This window comes from Coffea arabica, chromosome 1c, assembly GCF_036785885.1.
Source record: "Coffea arabica cultivar ET-39 chromosome 1c, Coffea Arabica ET-39 HiFi, whole genome shotgun sequence".
Lineage (NCBI taxonomy): Eukaryota > Viridiplantae > Streptophyta > Magnoliopsida > Gentianales > Rubiaceae > Coffea > Coffea arabica.
Window position 1 is genome coordinate 4,058,372 of NC_092310.1, and position 25,420 is coordinate 4,083,791.

The 25,420-nt window shown below is 34.0% G+C and overlaps 3 protein-coding genes and 2 non-coding genes across 5 annotated transcripts; 3 read left to right on the top strand and 2 right to left on the bottom strand.

Annotated features, from left to right (window-relative positions):
* Nucleotides 1-755: 755 nt before the first annotated feature.
* LOC113736457 (phytoene synthase 2, chloroplastic-like) lies at nucleotides 756-3,361 on the bottom strand. Its single transcript, XM_027263429.2, has 6 exons — nucleotides 2,549-3,361; nucleotides 2,118-2,168; nucleotides 1,784-1,956; nucleotides 1,468-1,703; nucleotides 1,181-1,373; nucleotides 756-1,018 (listed from the first exon to the last, which is right to left on the bottom strand). Exons 1-6 carry the CDS (start codon nucleotides 2,880-2,882, stop codon nucleotides 815-817), a joined length of 1,191 nt encoding a protein of 396 aa, XP_027119230.2. The 5' UTR covers nucleotides 2,883-3,361; the 3' UTR covers nucleotides 756-814.
* Nucleotides 3,362-7,962: 4,601 nt separating this feature from the next.
* On the top strand, nucleotides 7,963-8,034 carry TRNAG-UCC (transfer RNA glycine (anticodon UCC)). The gene has a single exon. It is a non-coding gene; the product is annotated as a tRNA-Gly (tRNA).
* Nucleotides 8,035-8,811: 777 nt separating this feature from the next.
* Nucleotides 8,812-8,883, top strand: TRNAG-UCC (transfer RNA glycine (anticodon UCC)). Its single transcript has one exon. It is a non-coding gene; the product is annotated as a tRNA-Gly (tRNA).
* Nucleotides 8,884-9,161: 278 nt separating this feature from the next.
* Nucleotides 9,162-14,129, bottom strand: LOC113701600 (uncharacterized). Its single transcript, XM_027222383.2, has 3 exons — nucleotides 13,889-14,129; nucleotides 12,454-12,837; nucleotides 9,162-10,094 (listed from the first exon to the last, which is right to left on the bottom strand). The coding sequence occupies exons 1-3, from the start codon at nucleotides 14,034-14,036 to the stop codon at nucleotides 9,388-9,390; spliced, it is 1,239 nt and encodes a 412-aa protein (XP_027078184.2). The 5' UTR covers nucleotides 14,037-14,129; the 3' UTR covers nucleotides 9,162-9,387.
* A 6,577-nt stretch (nucleotides 14,130-20,706) lies between these two features.
* On the top strand, nucleotides 20,707-22,524 carry LOC113701522 (probable polyamine transporter At3g13620). Its single transcript, XM_027222267.2, has one exon. The coding sequence runs from the start codon at nucleotides 20,889-20,891 to the stop codon at nucleotides 22,329-22,331; it is 1,443 nt and encodes a 480-aa protein (XP_027078068.1). The 5' UTR covers nucleotides 20,707-20,888; the 3' UTR covers nucleotides 22,332-22,524.
* The last annotated feature ends 2,896 nt before the right edge of the window (nucleotides 22,525-25,420 follow it).

Genomic DNA, 25,420 nt, shown 5'->3' on the forward strand with positions numbered 1-25,420 from the left:
TTTCTAACTTTTTCTTGAGAACACCTGTAGATTTTTTAAAAACTATTTTTTAAACTAATAAACTAGAACACGTGAGTTATTTTGAAAATATATGATTTTCAAGAATCAATTTTACAAAATCAGCTTTTACAAAAATAGAATCAGTTGAGATCAAGCCCATAGATTAAATTATGCTATCTCTCTCTTTTTTTAGAAAAAAAAAATTTCTAATAAAAGGAGAAAAGGATTTAAGAATTGGGAAGGAGGAAGGAGATTTGAATCTAGGATTTCTAAGTCCTAGTCTCACAATATTAGTCGCTAAACCAAGTCTTCCTCAGTTTAAATTATGCCATCTTCTTGCCGCACAAAGTTGTCAATTGTACCACTAAAGACTACAAGATATTTAGCCTTAAATTGAGAACAGCTAAATATGTCAAATCGAAAAATTTGTTCGCTTTTATATGTTCAAAGAAATCTCGCACTCCGTCATTTTGTGAACACGTTTATATAATTGGCACATATGGTGATTTTTTATCTTTGTTTTTATTTAAAATTCCAGATTGACAAGTTCAGAGCATTAAAAGGAAGAAGATGAACAAAGAATTTCTTGCCAGCTGGTGTTTTATATGAAGAGAAGAAAATCTCACCCATGGAGATTAATTCTAAGAAAAAAAAAACCCCATTTTGCTTGGCACTTTTTTCCCCTCTTTATTTGTGTTTCCTTACTTTTTGATCTTTCAAGTGTTGCAAAGATTGATCAACATGAATTCAAAGACTGACTGACAATAAATTCCTGTTTCAGCTGGTTTGCGTATCACTATGAAACGATTGGAGGTTATTGACCTCCAGTTATGTGTTTTTCACATGAAAGATTTGATTGGAAGGCCAAATTGGACATTGATAGAGCTCTAGTATAAGCTTGAGGTAATGTCAGAAGCTTCTTAGCCCTCCCTACATAAGCTCTCTTTGTCAAATTATCATAGGCATTTTCCTCTATTGCATCCAAGATCTTGCGGTATATTATCAAGCATGACCAGACCTGCAACAATCAGACCAAGTAATTACTTGCAAGATGACATACTATCCATTCTTTCTGCGATGATGAAATCTATAATTTGATAATTATTGCGATAAACTGTTAGTTGATTCATTAATCTTCCTTTTGGATGAGAAAGTTATGCCATCTTTTGCAAGAAATTACCGGCCAACGGCTAGCCTTGTCAAGCTGTGAAGCTCCTTCCTCAGCCTGATTGAAGTAGAACCTTGCACGTCGAATCTGTTTTTTCATGAACTCTCTCCATCCATCTGTGACCTTTCTTGAGAAGATATCATCATCACATAGTCCAAACTGTGCGAGTTCGTCTTGCGGAAGATAAACTCTCCCTCTCTGAGCACTGACCGGAATAATGAATGATGTTCACCAATCAGAATAAGGAATTTATCAAGAATTGGGGAAGACATACTGTTTAGTAACTGATAAATACTTACTCTTCACCAACATCTCTGAGTATGTTTGTCAGTTGATTGCCTATGCCCAAAGAAAGTGCTGCATCATAGATGCTTTGAGAAGATAAATGGGATTCTGGTGCAATCCCCATTACTGGGACACTCATTAGACCAACAGTTCCAGCTGCACAGTAGCAATACTGGTAGAGCTCCTCAAAATTTGCATACCGGCTTTTCCATGTGTCCAGTCTCATTCCCTCTATCATGTCCTTAAAGGGCTGGAAACGGAAAATAATATATGTTGTTTAACAGGTTAAAGAGCAGTCAAATTGTGTTTTCAATCTCAATTATTTAGTACCTTGATGTCCAAAGGGAACTTGTATACAGTATCAGTAAGTGCAGAATCGAGCAAATCATAGGGGCGTCCATTGAAGATGTCTTCTGTTCTCTTTTCCCATCTATCAAGAGCAGCAGAGCTTAAGTAGACAGCAATGGGTCCATCAACCAGATCATCTGTCCTCCTGCACCAGACTACAGAACAACAATTTCATCGTGAGAAGAAGAAGAGAGCATATATAGGATGTGAATAGATATGCTTCTGTATTACATGCTACTCAGTACTCAATGGTTAATCTAATCACTATGCTGCTTCCATAATTTTTTTGGACTACCAATATTAAACAAGAGCTCACCATAGATAGCCCATATTGCTTTCTGTCTCTCCTCTGTCATGAGTCTTGTCCCTGCATGAGCAACATATATATGAGGCCTAATTTTATGAATTGTTCAAGAAGACAATATCATTATCTAGTTAGTTATAACAAAAACATTTTATGCAAGAACTCCGGGAAATGGTCCCCAGTGGTGACAAGGTTGGCATGCCATCAATCCTATGCCAGGGATATCAAGGTAGCAAAGTATGATGAGTTGTGAAAATCTCTACACTGATGCACAAAACAAATGGATACAAATTTCTTTTTCTCTTGTCTGCTTTATTTTTTTGTTATTTTCTATGCAGCAATTGATCACAAGCACATTTTGGTAAGGTTCGGATTATGTTAATCACCTCGGGTATGTTATTATCAGAAAGAGATTTTCAAAGAGAAGGGATTCCTGAGAGTACCTAAATAGAATGTTTTGGCGTATTCTGCGCAGATTTTCTTGCATCGTTCATATGCTTCTTCAAGAAACATAGGGGGGAACTGAGGTCTTCTGAGAGCATCCTTTCTTGAAAAGCCACTTGTTTCCGATTGCCTCTGGACAATCTCATGTATATGGTGATCACTGTGAGGAATTCCTTGAATTGTCAGTTCTGGAAAGATGCGTTCACCCCTCTTGGGATCAGCTATCAGCACTTCTGCTCTTACGGTTCCTTTTCTGTATCTGTAGGGCAAGAAATTGCCATTGCCAACTTTTACAGAAGGTTTAGCCGGAAAAGAAAGTGATGCAGCACACATTTTGGCAAGTTCAACGGTTTGTCTGTCTTTATGGAACTCCTAATCTCAACAACTAAAGAAGAGTTTCTTTTGCGCTTTCTCTCTTCACACTTACAGGCAAATCATTTAAAGGTTATCGAGTACTTTAAACGTGGGAAATCCCTTCACGTCTACTTTAGAGTTTCATGCTTAGATGATTCAATGAAGACATGGATCTGTATGAACAAAATTGGAAGACTTTCATGCATAGAGTATGGTTTAAAACATGCCTGATGCCACATGTAAAAATTACTCTGCAGTTTATGAAGGTTGTTGTGGTGGATCACAAAACTACGTCCAAGTACTAGATTTTATCAATCACAAAAAAAAAAAAAAAAAAAAAAAAAGAAATGCTACTGATAGTGGTTGGTGGTTTTGATGGGAACTGCTTAGGTGATAATTAGGCTGATGGTGCTTGTAGTTTTGAATCAATATAAAGACTTCAAGATGGTACAAATGCAATAGCATTGGATTGGAGCATCATTTTATGCACAAAAAAGGTTCGGAGTTGCTTAGGTGATAATTGTTTTCAGTGTATTCGTCTTCTTTTGACTGCTTAAATGAGGATCTTGGCCTTCTTCGATACCTTCCCCACACAGTTGATCTTCTAGAGTCCCTCTAATCATAGTTTTATGAATGGCATGTTGTTGCCATGCGGAGGTTAATTTCGAAATATACAAACGGAAAGTGACCTGACATTGGAGTCATTGTTGGAGTCTTATGGTTTCTCCATACTCTGAATTCGGGATTCTTTTGTTATACACAGTCATTTGATCTCAACATGATGGATCTTAAATTAAAATGCTTGCAATGAACAGTTTTTTTCCTAGTAAAAACAAAATTAGAAAGAGACCTGGTGAACGGGATGTTCTTGACAAGCTTTAGGTATCTTTTGTTGTTTATGTATTTTATAACTTCATAACAGGCAAATGCTATAGTTTTCAGGCCTTTTATGCATAAAAATCTGTAACAAGAGTGACATATTTGTGGCTCATCTTACTCATTTTCTAATTGTTGTATCTTATCACTTAGGCCGCCTTGTGGGAGATTACACAAGCAGGGAAAACGAAAGTTGATAGATACTGTATATTTGAGAAAAATGCAGCTTTGGTATCCAAATTTTGACAAATGAATAGTTTCAGTCTCCAAATATGGACGAAAACAAATCTGGTACCCAAACTTTCAACATTTAAGCACATTTTGTACTCTTGATAGTTTTTTTTTCTAAGTTGCTACTTGAAAGAGTCACGTGATAGTCATATGTCTAACAACTATTAATAAAAAATTGCAAAAAAATGTAAAATATCCTTTTGATAAAATTATGAGTTCTTAAACTTAGTATTTAGTGTCATAATTAAAGATATTTTACTTGATAAAATTATTAGTTTTTAAACTTAATACTTAGTGTTAAAAAGATATTTACGTGACACTGACTGTCAAAAGAAATTTTTACATTTTTTTGGTATTTTTTATATAATAGTTGCCGGACATATGACTATCATGTAACATTTTTCGGTAGTAATTTGAAAAAAATCCGTCAAGGGTATTCAATGTGCTCAATAGTTGAAAAATTGGGTACTATATATGTTTTTGTCCAAAATTTGAGGATTAAAACCGCTCAGGTATCAAATTTTGAGTAGCAAAACTGCATTTTGCATTTTTCTCTACTGTATTTTTTAGAGGCTTTAGGTATTTGGCTAAGGGGAAAGATTTCGGTGGGCAATCATCAATCATGGAGTACCACTATTCAACACCCCTTTGAAAATGCTTGTGATTAAAAGAAATAAAAATACAATTAGGCTCACTAGACCAGAGCATAAATTCAATCTAAAGGATTTCAGAGGATTATAGTGATGGAGAACATGTAGTTAGCTAGTCAAAGGGCGAACACACAAGGGTCTACTTGGTTTAGTGGTCAAGACACTTCAACTCTGGTCTTTGAGCATATAATACACCATCTCATATGGGAGTTCATTAAGGTATAAACTATGTCATCAAATTGGACTACTTCTCTATACTTCCTCTTTGGAAAGTGAATCAAACTCTATTATTTCTCCAAATGAAACAAAACAAGAATGTTCATTTGTACACATATTGCTAATTAGGAATATTCCTCTTCAAGGGAACAACAAATATGATTGCAAAACCTGGCATTAAACAATCAGGTGATGTCATTCATACTCTTAATTTCTCGTCCCTCCTTCCTTTCTAATACTCAGAATCAGAAACATAGATTTTATTCATATCTTAAACTCGTAGTTAACATTTAACTTGATTGGCAGGGCAAATAGACTAACCAAATTGTTTCCTCTTCTAATACTTAGAATCAGACACTTAGGTTTCATTAGTATCACAAAACCCGTGGTTAACACTTCAGTCGATTGACGGGGCAAATAGACGAACCAAACTATTTTGATATTTGAAACTAGCATAGCTCGCTAAGAGCTCGTTCTGGTTTAATTGACCAACTAATTAAGTCAAACACAAACAATAGTTAAAGTTTTAAAACTCAATTCAAGTTTATCTTGATTAGAACAAATCTGAAATTATATTTTAAAAGTTCAACTGATTAACCGTAATTTTCAAACTCATTAAGCAAGATAAACAACCTCGAGCCTGTCTTGGGTTTGATTAGCTTTGTTTACAGCACAAAGGTTGAATGAATAGAGAGATTTTTCCTACCTTCCAAAATTGATGCACATACTTCACCCTACCTCAATTTTGATTCTTGTTGCTTTAATTTCATTGGCACACATATTGCTAACGAGGAATATTCCTTCTTAAAGGGAGCAACAAATATGATTCCACAACCATGCAAAACTTGGCACTAAACAATCAGGAGATCGAAACATTCTGATTAAGTTAAAGTTATTTTCTTTTTCCATTTTTTTAGGGATAATTTCATAAACCTCCCTCGAGGTTTCCAACAATTATAGTGAGCTCCCCTCAAGTTTCAAAAATTATACCTACCTCCATCGCTTTTAAGGTTTATGTAACAATATAGATCCAATAGCCTATAATTTTTGACAAATATCCTAAAATACCCTTCTTCTAGAGAACAAGACAAAACAAAACAAGTTTTTAATCTTTAACTTCTTATACGTGGCATACTCACTAAAGCAAATAAAGTCCAGTGACTCCAACTCGTCTCAAAATTTATTACTTGCTAATTCTTGTCTAATGCAACTCACTACCAACACTACCAATACTAAACCAAAAATGCCCCTATGTCCCTAAGAATAAATTCATCATTACTCTAGTACTCTTAGAAATAGAGACAAAATTCTACCTTCATAGTAAAACCACATTCAATAGGTAAATAAAAGAAAGAACCAATGAGTCTTTTAATTGTTAGACTTTTTTGCTTAACAAATATAATGGTCACTTTTTTATCTTCCAACTCTCAATTTAATTTTTTTTATGTATATCACTGCCACCTTTTTCATCTTCCCCTAGTTTGACAATAAAATCCACAGTCTGCACCTTTTTAATTTGGTAACTTTAATTGGCTAACATTTGTAAAGAGTAAAACTAGTGAAAAAAAAAAAGAAAGGTTCCAAAATTTTTATAATAAGACAAAAAAGTACAAATAAATTTTTGGAGATGGTAAAAATTTGATAGTGGTGTAGTTGGTAACAATGGAGTGCAGTATTTGGTGAGGGAAGGAAGCGGTTGTAGGAGAAAAAGAAAAAAGAGTATGAAAGACAGATGGAGGATGGTAGAGAAGAAGAGACGAAATTAAAAAATTGATAGAGATTGTTCTTTGAGATAAGGAAATGACAAGTAGAATAATAAGAAATATTTTTCAATTTTAAATGTCCCTTTATGAATGAACTATTAAGTGGAGGATATTTTAGTCATTTGATTAGACCAAGGGAGGTCTATGAAATTATTAAAACCTCGGAGAAGCTGAGTGAAATTGTCAAAAACCTCAATAGAGGTTTCTAAAACTATCCCTATTTTTAAGGGGCCTTGAGCCATCAACCAACTATAAATATGTAACAGGTGATGTCATTCATACTTCTAACTTCTCCCGCCCCTTCCCCTTCTAATACTCAGAATCATAAACTTAGGTTCTATTTGAATTGCTATTTTGTGAAATTTTTTTTTTATAAAAAAAGGCACTGTATTGATTTGATATATATGAGGTAAAAAAATGATTAAGAAATATGTTCACGAAAAATGTAAATTTTTTTTTTGTAGAAAATTGCAATCCTTAATAATGCCTTAGATTTCCTTCATGTTACATATTCAGGGCAAATTTACTAACCAAACTAGTATTTTGGTATCGAAACTTTCCTAACCACCTAAGAGATCGTTTTACTTTAGTTGGCCAACTAAGCAAGTTTTATTATTATTATTATTATTAACTAAGCAAGTAATATCTAAAGTTTCAAGCTTGATTTGATTAGCACATAATTTAAAATTGTGTGTTAAAAGTTCAATCTAATCGCACTCAGAATTGATAAAAAACAGATTAACTTCAGTTCCATACATAAACAAGGAGCTTAACTGCAATTTTTAAAATCATTAAAAATGATTTACAACCTTTATCTTGTCGTGGGTGGGTTCAATTAATTTTGTTTACAGCACTAAGGTTGAATAAAGTGGAAATTTTTCCTATATTCCACCACTGATACACATATTTCATCCCTCACCCCAGAATATTCTTTTGATTCTTCATGCTTCAATTTTGTTTCTTTCTCCTTTATCTTTCTCTTGATCTCAATATGTGGGCTTTTTGTTTCCCAAAAAGGACTTCTAATTTTTTTCGACAGGAAAAAATTGAATTTAAGAAGTGGAGTGGGAAAAGAGAGATTGAATCCAAGATCTCTAAATTTTGAAATATCAACCTTAGTTACTAGATTGAAGCTTTCTCAACTAGTTGTTTTTCAGTTCACAAGTTATACAAGAAAACATTAAATTACTAAAATCCTTGTTAATTACTAACAATTTTGAAACGTTTCTAAGTTGATTGATCTTAGGTTAATACTTTTGACTAATAAAACATCCAGGGCTTGATTTCAAAGTTATTAACCTAAGATTTTAATTTCAACGCAAAGCGTTTGTAGTCCAACGGTTAGGATAATTGCCTTCCAAGCAATAGACCCGGGTTCGACTCCCGGCAAACGCATATCTTCAGCATGTTTGAACAGAATACTGTTTTTTTTTGGATCAATTGAACAGGAGACTTGGCCAGGCCTTACCAGCTACATCCTACACCCCAATGTCAATCTGACTTTTTGGTCTTAAAAAGAAATGACAGGTATACATTTAGCTAATCTGACAACCTACACAACAAACAAAGCAGAGAAAAAACTTCTGAACGTTTAACTGCAATTTTTAAAATCATTAAAGATGATTTACAACCTTTATCTTGTCGCGGGTTCTATTAGTTTTGTTTGCATAACTAAAGGTTGAATAAAGTGGAAATTTTTCTTATATTCCACCATTAACACACATATTTCATCCCTTGCTTGCTCACCCCAGAACATTATTTTGATTCTTCGTGCTTTAATTTTGTTTTTTTTCCTTTAACGTTATCTCGGTCTCAATATGTGGGCTTTTTGTTTCCCAAAAAGGGCTTCTAATTTTTTCGTAAGGAAAAAAAATTAGAATTTAAGAAGTGGAATAGAAAAAGAGAGATTGAACTCAAGATCTCTAAATTTTGAAATCTCAAATTTAATTACTAAATTGAGATTTTCTCAGTTAGTTGTTTTTTCAGTTCACAAGTTATACAAGAAAACATTAAATTACTAAAATCCTTGTTAACTGCTAACAATTTTGAAACATTTTTAAGTTGATTGAATGTTTAAAAACCAAAGTGATTCAACTTGTCCTGGAGGTGACTAATAAAACATCCATCGCTTCGTGTCAAATGTATTTCCTAAGATTCCCCCCTCAATCGAAAGCGTTTGTAGTCCAACGGTTAGGATAATTGCCTTCCAAGCAATAGACCCGGGTTCGACTCCCGGCAAACGCAAGTCTGCAACATCTTTTAACGGTAGACTTGACCAAGTCTTACAAGCTACATCCCACACCCCAATGTCAATCTTGCACTGACTTTTGATCTTAAAAAGCAATGACAATTAGCTAATCCGACAACCTACATTCTACAACAAACAAAGCAGAGAACAAACTTCTGAACTTCCAACTTAATCCGGAAACTGATGATTGCTATGGACACAAGTTCCTTTCGGATGCATTTAGATTTTCTGTTTGGCTAGCTTTAGGCAGCAACATAAAATGCTCCAACAAATATGACAGCAAAATGATCAGACATTATTAATATCCCATTAACATTGCTGAAAAAGCAATCTTATCCTGCGTAGGAGTGCAGAGATTGTGCAAAATGAGTATATGTATTCTACAAAACTCGACGTCTGTTTTACATTTGGAAAATCGCCTAAGGACACCTGGAAATATAGATGGTGAACATCTGCTCTATGACTGTTCTGTACAGATGGTATTTACATAACTAGAGGAATCACTTGTTTTCTCTTGAGCCTGTTGGCAAAGGTCTGAATGCTGCCAAAACCACAGATATCTTACACATTAGGAACCCAGCCATCCCGAAAATAAGGTCGTTTGGTGTCAACACCCTGGCAGCATCTCCTGAGATGTATTTTGCAGCAATAACAGCTAATGCAAAAGCCAGAACCAAGCTTGTCAGTGAACCTCTAGATTTTCCCAGTATTTGACCCAAGTTTTCCATACTGTTTGTTGGAACCATTTCTGCAGCCGGCAATCCATCGACCGACCTTTGCAGTAACAGTAGATATAAGAACCCTCCAATCCCACCTGTTAAGAATGCTAATGCAGCATTTTCTCCAAGTGAGAATGAGGCAATTGAGGAACCAGCAAGGATAAGCATTGCATCATAAAGCAACAATGAAAATTTCAAGTCTGCATATTCCTTCATGCTTTCTTCACTAGATAAACTCTGGCTACCGAGTAAAGATGGATGCAATTGTTTGTCATTTACTGAGGCAATGACATCCCCAGAAAGCTCGGTAACTGAACAGGGTCTAAGTTCTGCCATGGAAAAGTCATTAGCTTCACCAAGTAGTATATCCTCAAGGCCAAAGTCATATTGGAAACCCCTAAACTGCACAGGATTCTTGTCAGTTTCAGTAGACGGCGATTGATGCTGACAAATAATAGTTAAGCTCATTTGTCCTAATCTCCACTGACCTGTCATTGGCAACAAGAGAATTATCGAGATTGCAAGTGTCTAACATGGTCAAGGCATGTCAACAGTATGATACCCAGCAAAAGCTAAGAAACAACCATATATCTACGAAATTAAGTTGACAGTCAAGGATCTGATTGTTGAATAAGTACCTTGAAGCTTACAATAACAAGCATCTGAATATGACAAAACAAAACACATTTTAGATATTCCTCAAAAGATAAGGTCTTCCTTTAGCCAATGACAAATTACTTACGGTGCATCCAACCAGAGTTTGACATTGTCAATGAGACAAAAGAAGCAATAATTAGGGAAGTTATGATTAGAGTCATCAAGCATCAACTGATACAATAACAAGCATCTGAATATGACAAAACAAAACATATTTTAGATATTCCACAAAAGATAAGGTCTTCCTTTAGCTAATGACAAATTACTTATGGTGTGTAAAACCAGAGTTTGACAATGTCAATGAGACCAAAGAAGCAATGATTAGGGAATTTATGATTAGAGTCATCAAGCATCAACTGTTACAACTGTTACACAGTTCTCCTCAATGGTGTACCAAGATTAAATTATGTCCACAACTTCCATTATTCATGTAAGCCCTAAAGAGCTGGCATCAGCTTCTATAAATAAAGACAGGCTTAAAGTTCAACTTTTATCATAAGCCAAAAACTCTCTTGATTAATGAGCTTTGCTGATTTCATATTGTTCATGTTTCTAAGAAATGGAACTCCTAAAGTTTTTCTTCAGTATGTGTCATCTCTAACCTCCATGTTAGCATATCTAGAACAATATTTGGACTTTCTATAATTGGTTTAGTTGGTCCTAGCTAACAAACGTATAAAGTTACGGCCACTGCTTTCCTCAACCAAAGACTACCACCATCAGTTGTAGGGATTTGCCAAGTATGATAAATAGCAGGGATGAAGCAAAACAAGTATGAAATTTCTTTTCCCTCTAGCGTAAGTCAAAAGTTATTTGAGGCAGTTGACGGTTGTTTTTATTTTAAGCCTTTGAAAAAAATGTAGGAAGAGTGTATCATAGCATCTGATTACTGTGATGTATAGATGCCACAAAATGCATTACATATGTCTGAGCATCTGATCATATAAAACACGTACTTAAAATAATTTTATCCTTTTATAACTAACCTCCAAGAACTAGAATTAAATGCTGTGAAAGCAGGCTAAAAGAATAATGACTCAACCCAGAAACAAGTAACGTAGGCATCACCATCTATTTTTACAGATTTATACATTTTTTCATGATCAAAGTGTGATTAATGAAATGTGGCAGGTTTAATCTTTTCGTTACTGAAAATAATTATCAGTAGAATCTCAAAAAATGTATTCTTTATTCAATTCATATGCCTAAAACTTCTCTAAATCGAAGATATTTTTGAACAACTTAATGAATTAGAACTTGTTGTTCACAAATTCATTCTTCCACAAATATTATTGTTATTATATCATAAAGTACATCACATGGATAACGTGTTAATTTAAGAGTTCCTGGCCGCTTCATCCATACCTCATAATAAGTTGCCTAATTGTCTAAGAATTCAGACACAAAGTTTACCACCATAGGATCTTGGATGAATTTAAGCTTCAGGTAGGTTCATTTTTTTCCCCAAAAATTCTAATTAATTTTCATAGAAACCTAGATAAAATGTCCATATAGCCCAAAACTTCCGTGTGAAGATCAGTTGACACATAGTGATATTTTTGCAGCAACATTCACGCTCATCAATTGCATAATCCATTGGTAATCACTGTAAATGATTCAATATCTTACTAGAATCTCAACAGAACTCCTTAATAGTTAGATTAAAATGCAAAGCAAGTAGGAGTGAATAGACTATAATACACTTATAAGTGCAATCTTCTGCAACTAGAATTCTTGCTAATGCATATCCAACCGTTTATAATGTTTCTGCATTCTTGTGTGCTTAAAACCCCTGCCCATGCAGCCATTTTTCCTGGGTCAGGAAACTACATAACCCCTCATACAATAAGCCATCATTACCAAGATGCTGCTTCCACCATCATTTATTTGGTATTATGCAGAAAATAGAGACCACATATGGAGATCAGAACTGATTTTTTTTTTTTTTTTTTTTTTTTAATTTCTTTCCTATCAGTCCCTCAAAACTTACACAGCTTTGCAGGAAAACCTTGAATGTCACAGATAGCATCAGCTTCCATGACAAATTAACAAAATGAGAAACTTCATCATGTTCTCAATTAAAACAGGGACAAATTTTTATCGAAGGATCCTAAATTCTTTATCAAGCACAAAGAGATATGCTTTTGTAGTCAGTGCACTGAATTGGAACTCATATCTGGAAAAGGCTACCTGACTCAAGGCCTACCCAAATGGCTGCAATCTTCTCAAGTGTTGGTCCCCAAAATATGAACTCATCAATACAGCCTCTCCTAAAATGGAGAACTCCAGAATTTTCATTGTCACCTGACTGCAAAGACTGATCTTTTGCCAGAGAAGCTGGTATTCTTTGAAGGATAGAGTTGCTGTTATCAGCTATGAAGCAAAGAAGCACTCCAGCGTTTGAATCAGTTAGACTGGACCCATACATGCTACTAGTCTGTAGTTTGACTTTGTACAATGATTCACAGTTTTGCACCTTGAGAGAATAAAAAATCTGTTCCAGTGAGGAAGGCTCGTAAATTTGCACTTCTGAGGCCGGCAAAAGTTGAGCTGGTTTTGCATAGCCCTGAAAATCTGAAGCAGAAATTTAGCATGGAATTATTAATATTGACTAATTAGATGCCAAAGCAAATTGTTACCAGCTAAGAACAAGATCAAATAGCTGAATTTGTTAGAATTGATGATGGTTAACGATCAAGGAAAAGGGGGCAATGATAAAATTGAGCTACACCATCGCCTGGTATTGATAAATGTTTCACATGCTATCTCTGTGATATTCTTGGGTACAACTCGTCCCTCTTTTAGCTGTAGGGGTTTAAGTCCCAACCATCGTACAGAAGTACTCCTTGGACTCGGCTATGGAGAGAGCATAACCGTAAAATGACGCCCATACAATTTCTTGAAGGTAGATTTCAGAAAACCAAGGCTGGCGGAAGGTTGTTTTACCTATTTCACTACATCATATGCATGTACTTGAGTAATGCTTTAAAATTCATGGAACTTGTATCCTAATTGTTTGAGTCTTATAAATTTTTGTCCTACAAACAAACCACCAAGAACCATCTTTTTCCCTATGCCTCCAACAAAGTCGCATCTTTTGCTTATGCACATACATGCAGAAGATCAAAGAACAACCAAACAAAATACTTATGTACAAAATTAAGAGAAAGAACGCGGAAAATGGTGCTGCTTAACATTAAGCATTTTATTGCTCTATTGGTTCACCAGCAAAGACATTTTAGTATTCTAAAATAAATTGCAGCCCGGAAATACAAATGTACAAGACTAATTTCTCATTCATCACTCAATTTTTTTTACATGGGGGAAAAAACACTTCCCACATTGCTAGTTCAAAAATCACCACTTTGAAAAGAAAATAAAGAAAAAAACCATATTTCATGCAACCTAATCATCTATTTTTCTAAAACAAGCCTGTTCATTAGTCAATAGGGCTTAATCACACAGAAAAAAGAATCCATCCCCTATTCCTAAAAGTAAATATATCCATAAACATATTACAGCAAAGAAGGATTCAAACATGTGCTACTTGAATGAAACTTTAACAAAAGAAATAGAAAAACACAAAACTCAAATTAATGGCTATGGTTGGAAGAAAAGATTGTACCTTGAAAATCCCATTTCTTGGAGTAAAGAACCAGTGGAAAATGTCTAGAACGAGTGCCAATCCTTCTAATATGAATTGGGTTTTTTGAATATCTTGCTGGAAATATAGTGCCAGCAGCAGAAATCACATGCTTCAGTGAAACTGCCATTTTTCTGCAGACAATCCCCAGCAGTTCTTGAAAACTGAGAAGAATGTCAGCTGATTCTTGCCTGGATCAGTAGAAGTGGAGATATGTTTGTCACTGTTGGGCTCCCAAAGATAAAACCCAAAAAAACTCGAAGGCCTATATCTATTTGAGGAACCATCCAGTCGTTTTTCCATGATTTAGGCCCATAAGATGATCGCGAAGTTGTGTCAGAAATTGGGCTGGGCTCACAAGCGTTTGAAGGCCCATGCATTCTCATTTCCTTCTAAATTTTTTAGACAATTTTTCCCCTTCTAAGGCAGGATTTTCAAGAATAATATTTGCGTTGCTTCAAATTCGCACACCTACACAAAATAACATATAGTCATAGTTATAATTTTATGATAAAAAACTAACTCAAATAACTTAGAAAATATTCCTTTTTTTTTTTTTTGGGAATGAATTGTTGAATATCACTTAGAATTTATGCAAGGATTAGTTACAGTTTAGGGAGATGAGCTAATTAAGCGTTTCTTGTCCTTCACCCATGGTTATGAACTATATTATTGGTAACTTTTTTGCTTGGTTTCTTGAGAAAATATTGCAAAGCAATTGAGAATTGGTTATCTTTATCTCTCTATGGAAGTTATATTTTGAACATCTGAATTAATTAAGTGATACTGAATTTTTTAGACAAAACTTGCTCAAAAAAAAAAGTGATAAACTATTTACTTACTATTGAATGTGATATATACTCAAATGTACTTGATTTAATACTTAACAATTCAATAAATTAATGGATTCAGACATCAAATTTCATATTTCAAATTTCAGTTTTCAAATTTTAGTTTTATCAAATGCAACCTTAGAAGAGAAATGGGTTTCACTTACTTAAAAAGCTAATTAGTTTTGAAACCTAAAATATAAGTGGAGAATGATAGACGATAAAATCTAACATTTTTATTGAATAATTTATTGTGAGCAACAAAACAGTAAATCTAAATACACTAACTTTGATACCTATTTCTGCCCCAAATATCCGTCTACCAAATACCCCTTGGATAATTGCTTAGGTGTTTCACCTGCCTTTTTTTTTTGGTCAATTATCATCATCTGGGGATGACCTAATAGGGTCATAAGGAACCGATACGGATTGAACCACCATCGGACATGGATCTAAAAGAAGCCACATTAGGTGGCAACTTCGATGGGAGGCAAATATGGTTGTAGTTGGTGCAAGTGCCAAGTACGGTTGCAATTGGTGATTTAATTTTTTTTTTTATTAATGATCACTTGTCTACCCTACAACTATTCTTACTCCTACTCCCACTCTCACTCTATCCTAGTTTAAGGAGAGGGCCCAACTGAACCTATTGGAGAACCGATCGAGACTGAACCATCATTAGACCAGATGAATGCACTATGCATCCGTATGGATTTAAATTACTTATGCATACAGTTTTGCAAAAGTAGTGCACATCCGTGTAGGAATTGGATAGGAATTACAAATATGGTAGTTGGCACATAATCAAAGCTATTGATAATTGAATTTAAAATAATTAATGGTATAGGATCATTGAATTTAATATAACATGTTAATTAGTAATGTTTAGTAGCAATTAATTTTTTATGTGTTTAACTGTATATTTGTTTTTCAAAAATTTTTAGTTTTTTTTAGTTTGAGCAATTAGATTTATATTTTTATAATAAAATTTTAACTTTTTCAGCTTAAGTTGATGAAATTGTGAAGGTGGTGTGGTTGCTTATCATGCCACTGATAAAAGTTTGCTATTCAAATAGTTTGTCTTAACTTGAACTCTTTTATGGATTTTTTTAAGGGTTGTAAAAGAATTTCAATATTTAATTTATTTATTTTTTGTGTTTTTATTTGTGATAATTGGTGAACATTTGGATTGTATCTATTTATATTTATAATGAATTTATGAAAACTTATGGTGAATTATGATATTTTAATTATATTTATCATTCCATGTTTTATGTATAACTTTTTATTATTATCATAACTTAAATTAAGTTATGTTGGTAAAGTTCAAGTGTAGAATGAAACCTGCTTAGTACTTAACACAAAAAAAAAAAAAAAAAAAATAGTGAACCTTTGAACCGGCCGGTTGGACCGGTCGGACCGGTCGAACCGTGAATCGGCCACCTCTCCGGTTCACTGACCGGTCCGAGTTTAAAAACATTGATCGAGACTGAACCATCATTAGACCAAATTGAATACACTACGCATCCGTATGGATTTAAATTACTTAAAGTGGCAAGCCACGTATAGTGACAAATAGTAAGAGACAAGGTTTAAATCCTTGACCTCCCATCCCACCAAACCTTAAAAACTATGGTGGTGGCCAACACCTTTGGCCCCTTAGTTAGTTGGTGATTTAATTTGCTCATTACTTTTCAAAGTTAACAACATTATCGAAACACATGCTACAGTGTCCACTTGACCATCCTATAGGTTAATTACAGTTTGCACCCGGAACTATAAATAATTGTAGTTTACACTCTGAAACAAAACTATCAATTGTAACACTTGAGAAGATAATTAAACACATGAAGTATACAGACAAGTACATTCCACAAGCAAAAGTTTTGTTGTGTTGTGAAATCCCCTGCTTCACCCACTTTCATGCAAACAAACACTTTCTTTGGCTACCACAAAAGTTTTAGAATGAAAAGCCAATTTCACGACTTATCTTTCGTTATCCATTTTTCTTCTTTTGAGTTTTGTTGGACTTTCTCTAATTCAATCATCATCTTCCTTTTTTTTAAGCGAGAGGTGACCACGACCTCTTATTTATAATCATTCACACTTTACCATTCAACTCTACTCTCCCCCCTAATTCAATCATTTAATCAAAAATTTCTTACTTACAATTTCTCCTATCTCATCACCAAACCATACTCTCTCCCTAACTCAATCATCTTTTATATATTTAAGATACCATGTTCAACAAATTTTTGTTTTTATGTGTAAGTAGGAGTTATCGAATCCAAGATTTCTCGTACTTTTTTCCCCTGAATCACTCAATCTATCTCTTCTCCTGTGTTCACCACGATTTGACGACCCATTATTTAACAATCTCATCGTATTATTCTGTAGACATACATCGTAATTAGTTTTTATTTAAATACCTTTTTCATTTTACATATATCGCATTACAAAATGTGATATAGTACATAATACAAAAAGTATAATTTTCTAAATAACTCTTAATCCAAACTAATACTGCCGACAATTACAGTAGCTCATCAAAGTGACTTCAAATGTCGGCCTTAGATTTAATTGGATGGCATATGTGTGCAATTTTGGAATTTACACTAAAATATTACTACTCTTGCATTCAAATTTGAGATTTATATATGGTAAAATACCACGTTGGAAATGATGATAACATTGTCTAAGAGATTCTTGCTCTTGGTCCAATATTTTGAGCGCTTGGCAGAAGATAGCCAAATCTCTTGATTCCAGCGGCCGATTATTTTGACTCTCCAAAGGCAGAACGGAACGCCCATGCTGCCACCAAAAACCAAATAAAGGAGAACCGACACAGGCACTTGGAAACTAAAGAAACGAAAGGTAATTAAGGCCACATTTATTGTGCGAAAGCGAAACTCTGTATGTGTGTGTGTGTGTGTGAAATTTTTTTTTTTTTTTTTGTGGTAACAATTGTGTGCATTCAACTGCACTGTGTTGTGAACTAAATCATAAATAAATAAATTACAACAATATTTTTATTAAAAATTAATAAAAGAAAGATAAGGCCACATATATATTGTGTGTGTGTGTGTGTGTTTTGTTAATTTTTTCTTTTTTCTGTAACAAATGTGTGAATTCAATTCCAATATGTGAGCCAGCCCCACATGGACTATTGAAGAATGTAAGAGTACACACCTGCCTACAACATATAAAGGTTAACAGCAACTTAAATAAACACATGGGAGAGTATTTAGAGCCATTGAAATCCATATGCACAAAGGCAAGAGATTATGGTCCATAAAAGAAGTCCTACTTTATATCGACAAGAAGCTTGGAATTTAATAAAATGGCAGTTGAGTTAAATTTAATATGATTCTTCTTGTTGTGCTCTAATGGCACATTATAAGAAGTTCTGCACAGATGTTTATGCATTTCAGGGTCAGCTATAATTTTGAAGTCCTAATAGTGAATCAACCCTCTTTTTCTTCTTAATTAGTATGCTTTGTGAGTGCCATTAAATCATTAAAGAGAAAAGAAAAAGGAAAATTTTGATATTTAAATAGCTTGCTAATCGTACAATTAGCAATTATTGGCCAATTGTTACTTTGACATTTTGCTATCAAGGTCATATCAGTCCAAAAATTGCCGCCTCAAATAGATAATAACTTAAAGTTCCATTTTGTGTTTGCACTTTTGGCCATTCACGAGCTCTAAACTACCTATGTACGTGCTAACCTTTCCAAATTTTACTAATATAGGGTGCTAATTGAAGTGTTTATGCTTTAAAGTAGCGGTTACAAGTTCCCTTATCAATAACAAAAAAAAAATACGATTCAAAATTGTCTCATTCATTCTTAACATTGGATCCTTTTATAAGAAAGAGATCAAGTAAGACATACTTTTGGATGAATTATCAACTAACTTCCAATAAAATTTCAAAATTACAATTTCCAATCAAAAACTGAACTTTAGAAAATCGTGTAGTTTTAATATCTAATATGGAGCACCAAATTTTCGAGAAGTTTGGCTGATAAATATCGTGTAGTTTTAATCAGTGTTTTCAGAACCGGACCGGACTGGCCGGTTCAACCGGTTGGACCGCGAACCGGACAGGCCAACGGTCCGGTCTAGAGCTAAACCCAGAGAGTAGTCAAGAACTGCTGGAAACCGGATGACTCGGACGAACCGGAAAAACCCGCTTAGACCGTGAACCGGCAATTTTTGAAACTTTTCAAAATGAAATTCCAAATTGTAGCTGCCAAGAGTCGAACACCAAACCTTGTGTTTGTTATAAGAAGCCCTTACCACTGAGCCATAGGCAGCGGACATGATTTTTTTGTGCAAATATCTACTTAACTTATTAAATGAAAAACTAAAAACACCTTAAACCTAAGATACATCAAACTTATTTCTTTGTATATAAAACATATATAAATGCAAAGATAGTAATAATTGTTAGTATATGTATATATATAATAAATTAGGTGTATTAAATGTGTTAGGACAACCGTTAAAAAAATCCTTTAATAAAATAGCTTTTTCAAATTATTTTTTAAATTTTTGTAGAAAATGTACGACAACGATTTAATCTGTGTAGAATAAAAATAATCAAGAAATAAATTTGTGAAAAAATAAAAAATTAAAAAAAATGACAATCTAATTTGGTAACTAAATTGAATTGTTTAGATAAGTTATTGTTTTCAAAAATTTTAATTACATCAAAAACACTTGTGCTTTACATCACAAATATATTGTTGGTATATCTATGTTTGTTAATGTACTCCCCTTGATTATTAATGTAATCCCCTTGATTTTTTAATTTGTGAAAATAAATAAAAATACTTAGACTTTTAATTTCAGTTACAATCTCACAATAAAATAATGGTTGAAATGCAATAATAGATAGAAAGATTGAGTAGGGATATTCTTGCTCAATTGACATTGTAGACAAGTATTTAGGAAAAAAATTGATAAGTAATTATTATTTTAAAAAATATTTATAATTACACTGTACACATTCGTACTTTACATCATGACTCCTTGATTTTTTTTTTAATTTGTGTGAATAAACAAAATACTTAAAAATTTTAATTTCAATTACAATCTCAAAACAATATCGTAGGTAGTAACATTGAATAAGGATATTGTTACCTAACTGACTGGTAAATAAATATTAAATAAGGGAACATTGATAAATAATTGGGCGCTAATAACAATTTTCTAGTGGACAAAAAACGTGAATATGGAGAATTTTTTTCTTTCCAATGAATATGGACTGAGTGAGAAAGTCAAATGGCCGAATTGAAAACACAAATTTGAAAAAAGTTAAAAAAGAATTATTTTTTTAACCCAAATTATTTAATGCTACAACCACTCACTTTTATCTCATTTTTTGTTTCTTATCAAGTTTGCATTTCTATTTTCGATTCTCTTGACTTCCTTCGAACTCCAAACTTTTTTTTTTAAATTGCAATCTCTAAATCCCAGAGGCATAAATTTAAAATTTAAGTTTACAATGTCAAATCCTCATAGACGTGAATTTTGTATAATTTCAAAATATTATGATATTTTTGGGATAGATTTAAGATTATTTTGGTAGATATAATTGAAATTGAAATGAAATTTATTTGTTTTAACTTATAATTTAAAAAATTTATTTTTGAAAATCCAAGTTATTCAAAAATAGTAAACTTTTCATCATATAAAGTTTTAAATTAGTCTATTGCATGTCTTATTTTGTGCATATATATATTTATATAAATTATTTTTTAAAAAATTCATTGAACCGAGGTTGAACCGGTCCGACCGGTTGAACCTCGACTCTTTCACTTCACCGGTTCAATTGACGGTCCGGGTTTTAAAACATTGGTTTTAATATAACGTGGATTTTCCTCTTTACTTTTTAGGTAAGCAAATTTCCCATTTAAGCACCCTTTGACCTTCTACCTAACGGCATTGGTTTCTCTACGCAACCTACCCCTTTTAGTATTCTATTCTATGCTCTATGATGGTCTAATGACCAACAACGCTACTCTCATCTGATTCCTGATTCCCCCACCTTGTCTTCACTACATTTCCTCATCAAGCAAGCTTTCTCTTAACTGAAAGCTCCAATACTGAATTTCTCAAGGAGGCCTGGGTTGTGGAATCAATCAGAAATGGGAGCAAACATCAACAAGCCAAGTAAATCTCCTCCACCTTCAGCACCACCACAAGATGACCAAAACTGCCCTGAACAGCTTCTCCCCATAACCACCAGCTCCCCTGCCGCGAAAACTCCCAAGAAGCTCACCCTCATCCCTCTCATATTCCTCATCTACTTTGAGGTTGCTGGGGGGCCATATGGAGAAGAGCCTGCAGTTCAAGCTGCAGGACCTTTACTGGCCATTCTTGGCTTTCTCATCTTCCCCTTTATTTGGAGTATCCCAGAAGCTCTCATCACAGCTGAGCTCTCCACTACTTTTCCTGGAAATGGTGGCTTTGTCATCTGGGCTGATCGCGCTTTTGGCCCCTTCTGGGGTTCTCTCATGGGAACATGGAAGTTCCTCAGTGGAGTTATCAACATAGCTGCCTTTCCAGCTCTTTGCATTGACTATCTCAAGAAACTCTTCCCCATCTTTTCATCAGGCCTGCCAAGACAGTTGGCAATCTTGATTTCAACTTTGCTTCTATCCTTTCTCAACTACACAGGTTTAACTATAGTTGGATATGCAGCTGTTGCTTTAGGCCTGATTTCACTGGCACCATTTGTACTAATGTCCTTGATAGCAATCCCACAGATTCATCCTCACAGGTGGATCAGTTTAGGCCAAAAGGGTGTGGAAAAAGATTGGCGTTTGTTCTTCAATACATTGTTTTGGAACCTGAATTTTTGGGATAATGTTAGTACTATGGCAGGTGAAGTTGATAAGCCACAGAAGACCTTTCCTCTAGCACTTTTGTGTGCTGTGATTTTCACTTGTTTGGGCTATATTATTCCTCTTGTAGCTGTTACTGGGGCAATATCTGTTGACCAAAATTTATGGGAAGCTGGATTCATGGCTGATGCAGCAAAAATGATTTCGGGTCAATGGTTGAAAATTTGGATTGAAATTGGAGCAGTTTTATCAGCAATTGGCCTGTTTGAAGCTCAGTTGAGTAGCAGTGCTTATCAGGTTGAAGGAATGGCTGAGATTGGATTCTTGCCTGAGTTTTGTAAAGTAAGGTCAAAATGGTTCAATACACCTTGGCTGGGAATATTACTATCAACTGCTATTTCACTTGGTATTTCATATATGAGTTACACAGATATCATATATTCAGCAAATTTCTTGTACAGTTTAGGAATGCTTTTAGAATTTCTATCTTTCCTTTGGTTGAGGAGAAAATTCCCCACCATGAAACGGCCTTATCGGGTTCCCCTGCCACTACCGGCTCTGGTGGTTATGTGCCTGATTCCAACAGGATTTTTAGTGTACATAATGGCTATAGCCTCCAAGACTGTGTATTTGATGAGTGGCCTGATGACAGTTGGTGGGATTGCTTGGTATTTGTTGATGAACTTGTGCAAGGCGAAGAAGTGGTTCAAATTTAGTGATGGCTATGCTGAGGAAGAATCTTGAAGACAAAGATGTTTGCATCTTTTAGTTCAGCATTTTTTCTTTTCTTTTTTTGGGCAATGTAGCAATTATAGGAAAACAAGTTGAATGCTTCTCTTGTCTTGTCCCTGTAGGAATTGATGGAATGGTGCGGGGTACATGCTTCCAAATGACTTATTGTCTTGTCATTAATTCTATGTTTTGGAAAAATTCATAATTTGGCTTTGCCTTTTCTTCTTGAGTTTTTAACCACCTGAATTCATTGAATAGACTCTTCATCTTGAAGGGCTAAGAGAATACTTAAGAGAAGAGCATACAGCTGGTGACATGTGCTTGATGTGCCTTAATATCTTGATTCTTCATGGTCAATGCAGCTACTATTATTGCACTTTAAAAATACTTTCAAGATTCTGTACTTTAGACTTTATTTGACACATTTTTATTTAGAGGTAAAACTCCTAGAGATCCATTGTACGAGGTGAAATTAATAGTAAAGATGTTTGGTACTTAGTTTTTTTATATGAAAAAAAAGGCCAAAACTCTTGTGAAGAACATTGCAATCTTTCAAAACCATCATGCATAGAGCTCAAGTCTACAAGGTTTTGGACACATAACATGACCCCATAAATTATAATCCAAATTTGTGAGGCATGCAGTTAATGGCAAGGGGCATACATTTGAGTGACAAAATTTTAAGTGAAAATTGTAAAATTCAAGCTTATGAAGTAGGTATTGACTGGTATCTGTTTGATGATACTCATAGTATCTCTCAAGATTCACCAACGGTGGAGGATTCACCAACCGTGGAGACTCCTTTTCTGGTCACTATCAATTGCCTTGACAAAACGAATTCTACTGGTCAATAGGGTGGAAGAGAACCTCACGGAAAAGCCAATGTCTGATTTGCTGCTGAATATTATAGGAAAATGAAGTCCAAATTGCACATAGAGTACTAATATCTGATTTGTGTCTTCTACAAAACCCTTAAATATCTTCGAATTGATTGACATACTGGAGACTTTCATGAGGATTAGAGTGGAAGGTTTGTTTATTAGAGCATATTTGCATTTCCACTTTACAGGATGTTTGTTTTATCAGCACGAATCAAGAAAAGAACCTTTTGATTCAAGAATTTGTTCTGGCACTTTAACTCTTTTATGAACAAGTGAATAACCTTTTGATTGATTGGGATTTGGAATGCTTGCTGATTATGAAATCCTTCCTATAGTTTTGGCTGTCCTGTACAGGAAGGTGGAGAATAGTTTGCAGGCCATGATAATGATATTTTGTGTGAGTATCTTGACTAGATTAGTGTCTTGGTCACCGCAGCCTATTTAGACAAAGCTCGGAAAGGAATACTAAAATAATTATCGATTTGTCTAATGTGACACCTCGTTAAAATATATTTCAAATGTTATATTTTTAAAAATAAAATATTAATTAGAAAAAATAAATAAATTTAAAAGAGGATAGGCAATATTAAATACAGAAAGTTTATAAATGCAAGACAGGATAATAATTATTAGTATTGTTAGTATGTGTGTATATATATATGATAGATTTATGAAATATTAAGTGTGTTAACGAGTAATCTGTGAGCACTCGTTAGAAAATTCCAATAATTATATATCATCTTGCTTCCGAATTGTATGAATTAGTGAGAATGTTACAGGAAAAGTCTCCTGCCTGGATGTGCTACTGTACTCACGAAAGATTGAGTACAGTGACGTGCAAGAATTCACTTTTTAATTTGGACGGTCAAAGCAAATATGGTGGAACTCCACGTAGCATCCCTTAATTTGTAACCAATTCTTATTTTACACCTTCAATTTTAATTTTAGACATATTATACCCTGAGCTATTATATTTGTTGCGTTTTGGACCAATTTCTAAAGGGTATACAGAAAATTAACGTTTTTCATTGATACCACGCATCTACTAGTCTACATGTCAAATTTCACTTCGTGCCCCTAAGTTAGTACCTATTTCAATTTATACCCAAACTCGAGTATTTGGAGATGGTGCATCAGCTAATTTAGTTTTATACCTTTGTAATTGTGCAATAGGAATAGAAAAGTTTTTATCTTATTTGGCATACCACATTGCTATCAAATTGTAAAATTGTTTTTCTAAATATTTTTATCTGGCCTGAATATGTTTGTTATATAATTTTTTTATCGATGAAATCTATATGACTTGTACATACAGTCAGGCATGCATGAATGCATAATTAATAAACAACTTTTACATAATTACTATAAGAATATTAACATTCTTGTCACTGTGCTCTTCACCAACAAATAAATTATGTTGCTCAGTGACAGATTAAAGTAGTTCAAACTTATTCTTTGATCTAATTATTATGAATTAATTGCTTTAGTTGATTTATTGGTAAATAAACCAATTATAGACAAAGTTTTTGCTCTTTACTTGTAATAATGCCTAAATGAAAATCGTGTGATATTCCTCACTTAGGCATTTGTTAAGAAGCCTTTTGTTATTTAACTAATATATAGGTAATTATACACACATGTAAATTAGAAAAAGAATGCTATAAATTGAAGGCAGTAAGGTATAGTAAAATCTACGCAAAAATCTATGCATGCCTATTGCACATTTTGAAAATTTCCAAAACCCAATTGGAGGATGATTTGTTCAAAAACTAAATTTTTAGGTGCAAAGTGAAAATAGGCGTAACTCGAGTGTACAAAGTGAATTTGACCTACTGACCAACAATTTGCGGTGTGCACACGCGTCAAACCGCTCAATTTTCTCAACAATGATTAATGGAGGGGGTCATAAGGGAATGGATCTGAAAGCTTAAGTTGTAATGTATCTAAGATTATAATCAAGGTTTCAAAGTGAGAATTCATAAAAAGTAAAGGATGTAAAGTGGAGCTAGTTAAGTAAATAATTAGTGGTGACTAGACATCAAAATTGTTGGTTTCACGACAAAAAGTTTTTGCATGTCAAAGTTATTGCTTCAATTTAGTGAAAGTGGTTACTGAGACAAATTAATGAGCTGAGAGATGCCAATATTACCCAAAAAAAGGTGATGGAAAAGAAAATATATGGACGTTGGACCATTGTTCTGAGATTGAAAACAAGAATCC

What these genes read in the sequence shown, in the direction of transcription:
- LOC113736457 (XM_027263429.2), bottom strand. Translation starts at nt 2,882, where the DNA reads ATGTGTGCTGCATCACTTTCTTTTCCGGCTAAACCTTCTGTAAAAGTT. An exon ending in AGTTCCCTTTGGACATCAAG is followed by an intron (nt 1,704 to 1,783) that starts GTACTAAATAAT and finishes TTCCGTTTCCAG; the next exon opens with CCCTTTAAGGACATGATAGA. An exon ending in ACAAGGCTAGCCGTTGGCCG is followed by an intron (nt 1,019 to 1,180) that starts GTAATTTCTTGC and finishes TGATTGTTGCAG; the next exon opens with GTCTGGTCATGCTTGATAAT.
- LOC113701522 (XM_027222267.2), top strand. Translation starts at nt 20,889, where the DNA reads ATGGGAGCAAACATCAACAAGCCAAGTAAATCTCCTCCACCTTCAGCA.
- LOC113701600 (XM_027222383.2), bottom strand. Translation starts at nt 14,036, where the DNA reads ATGGCAGTTTCACTGAAGCATGTGATTTCTGCTGCTGGCACTATATTT. An exon ending in CAAGAAATGGGATTTTCAAG is followed by an intron (nt 12,838 to 13,888) that starts GTACAATCTTTT and finishes TTTCTGCTTCAG; the next exon opens with ATTTTCAGGGCTATGCAAAA. An exon ending in TTGGGTAGGCCTTGAGTCAG is followed by an intron (nt 10,095 to 12,453) that starts GTAGCCTTTTCC and finishes TGCCAATGACAG; the next exon opens with GTCAGTGGAGATTAGGACAA.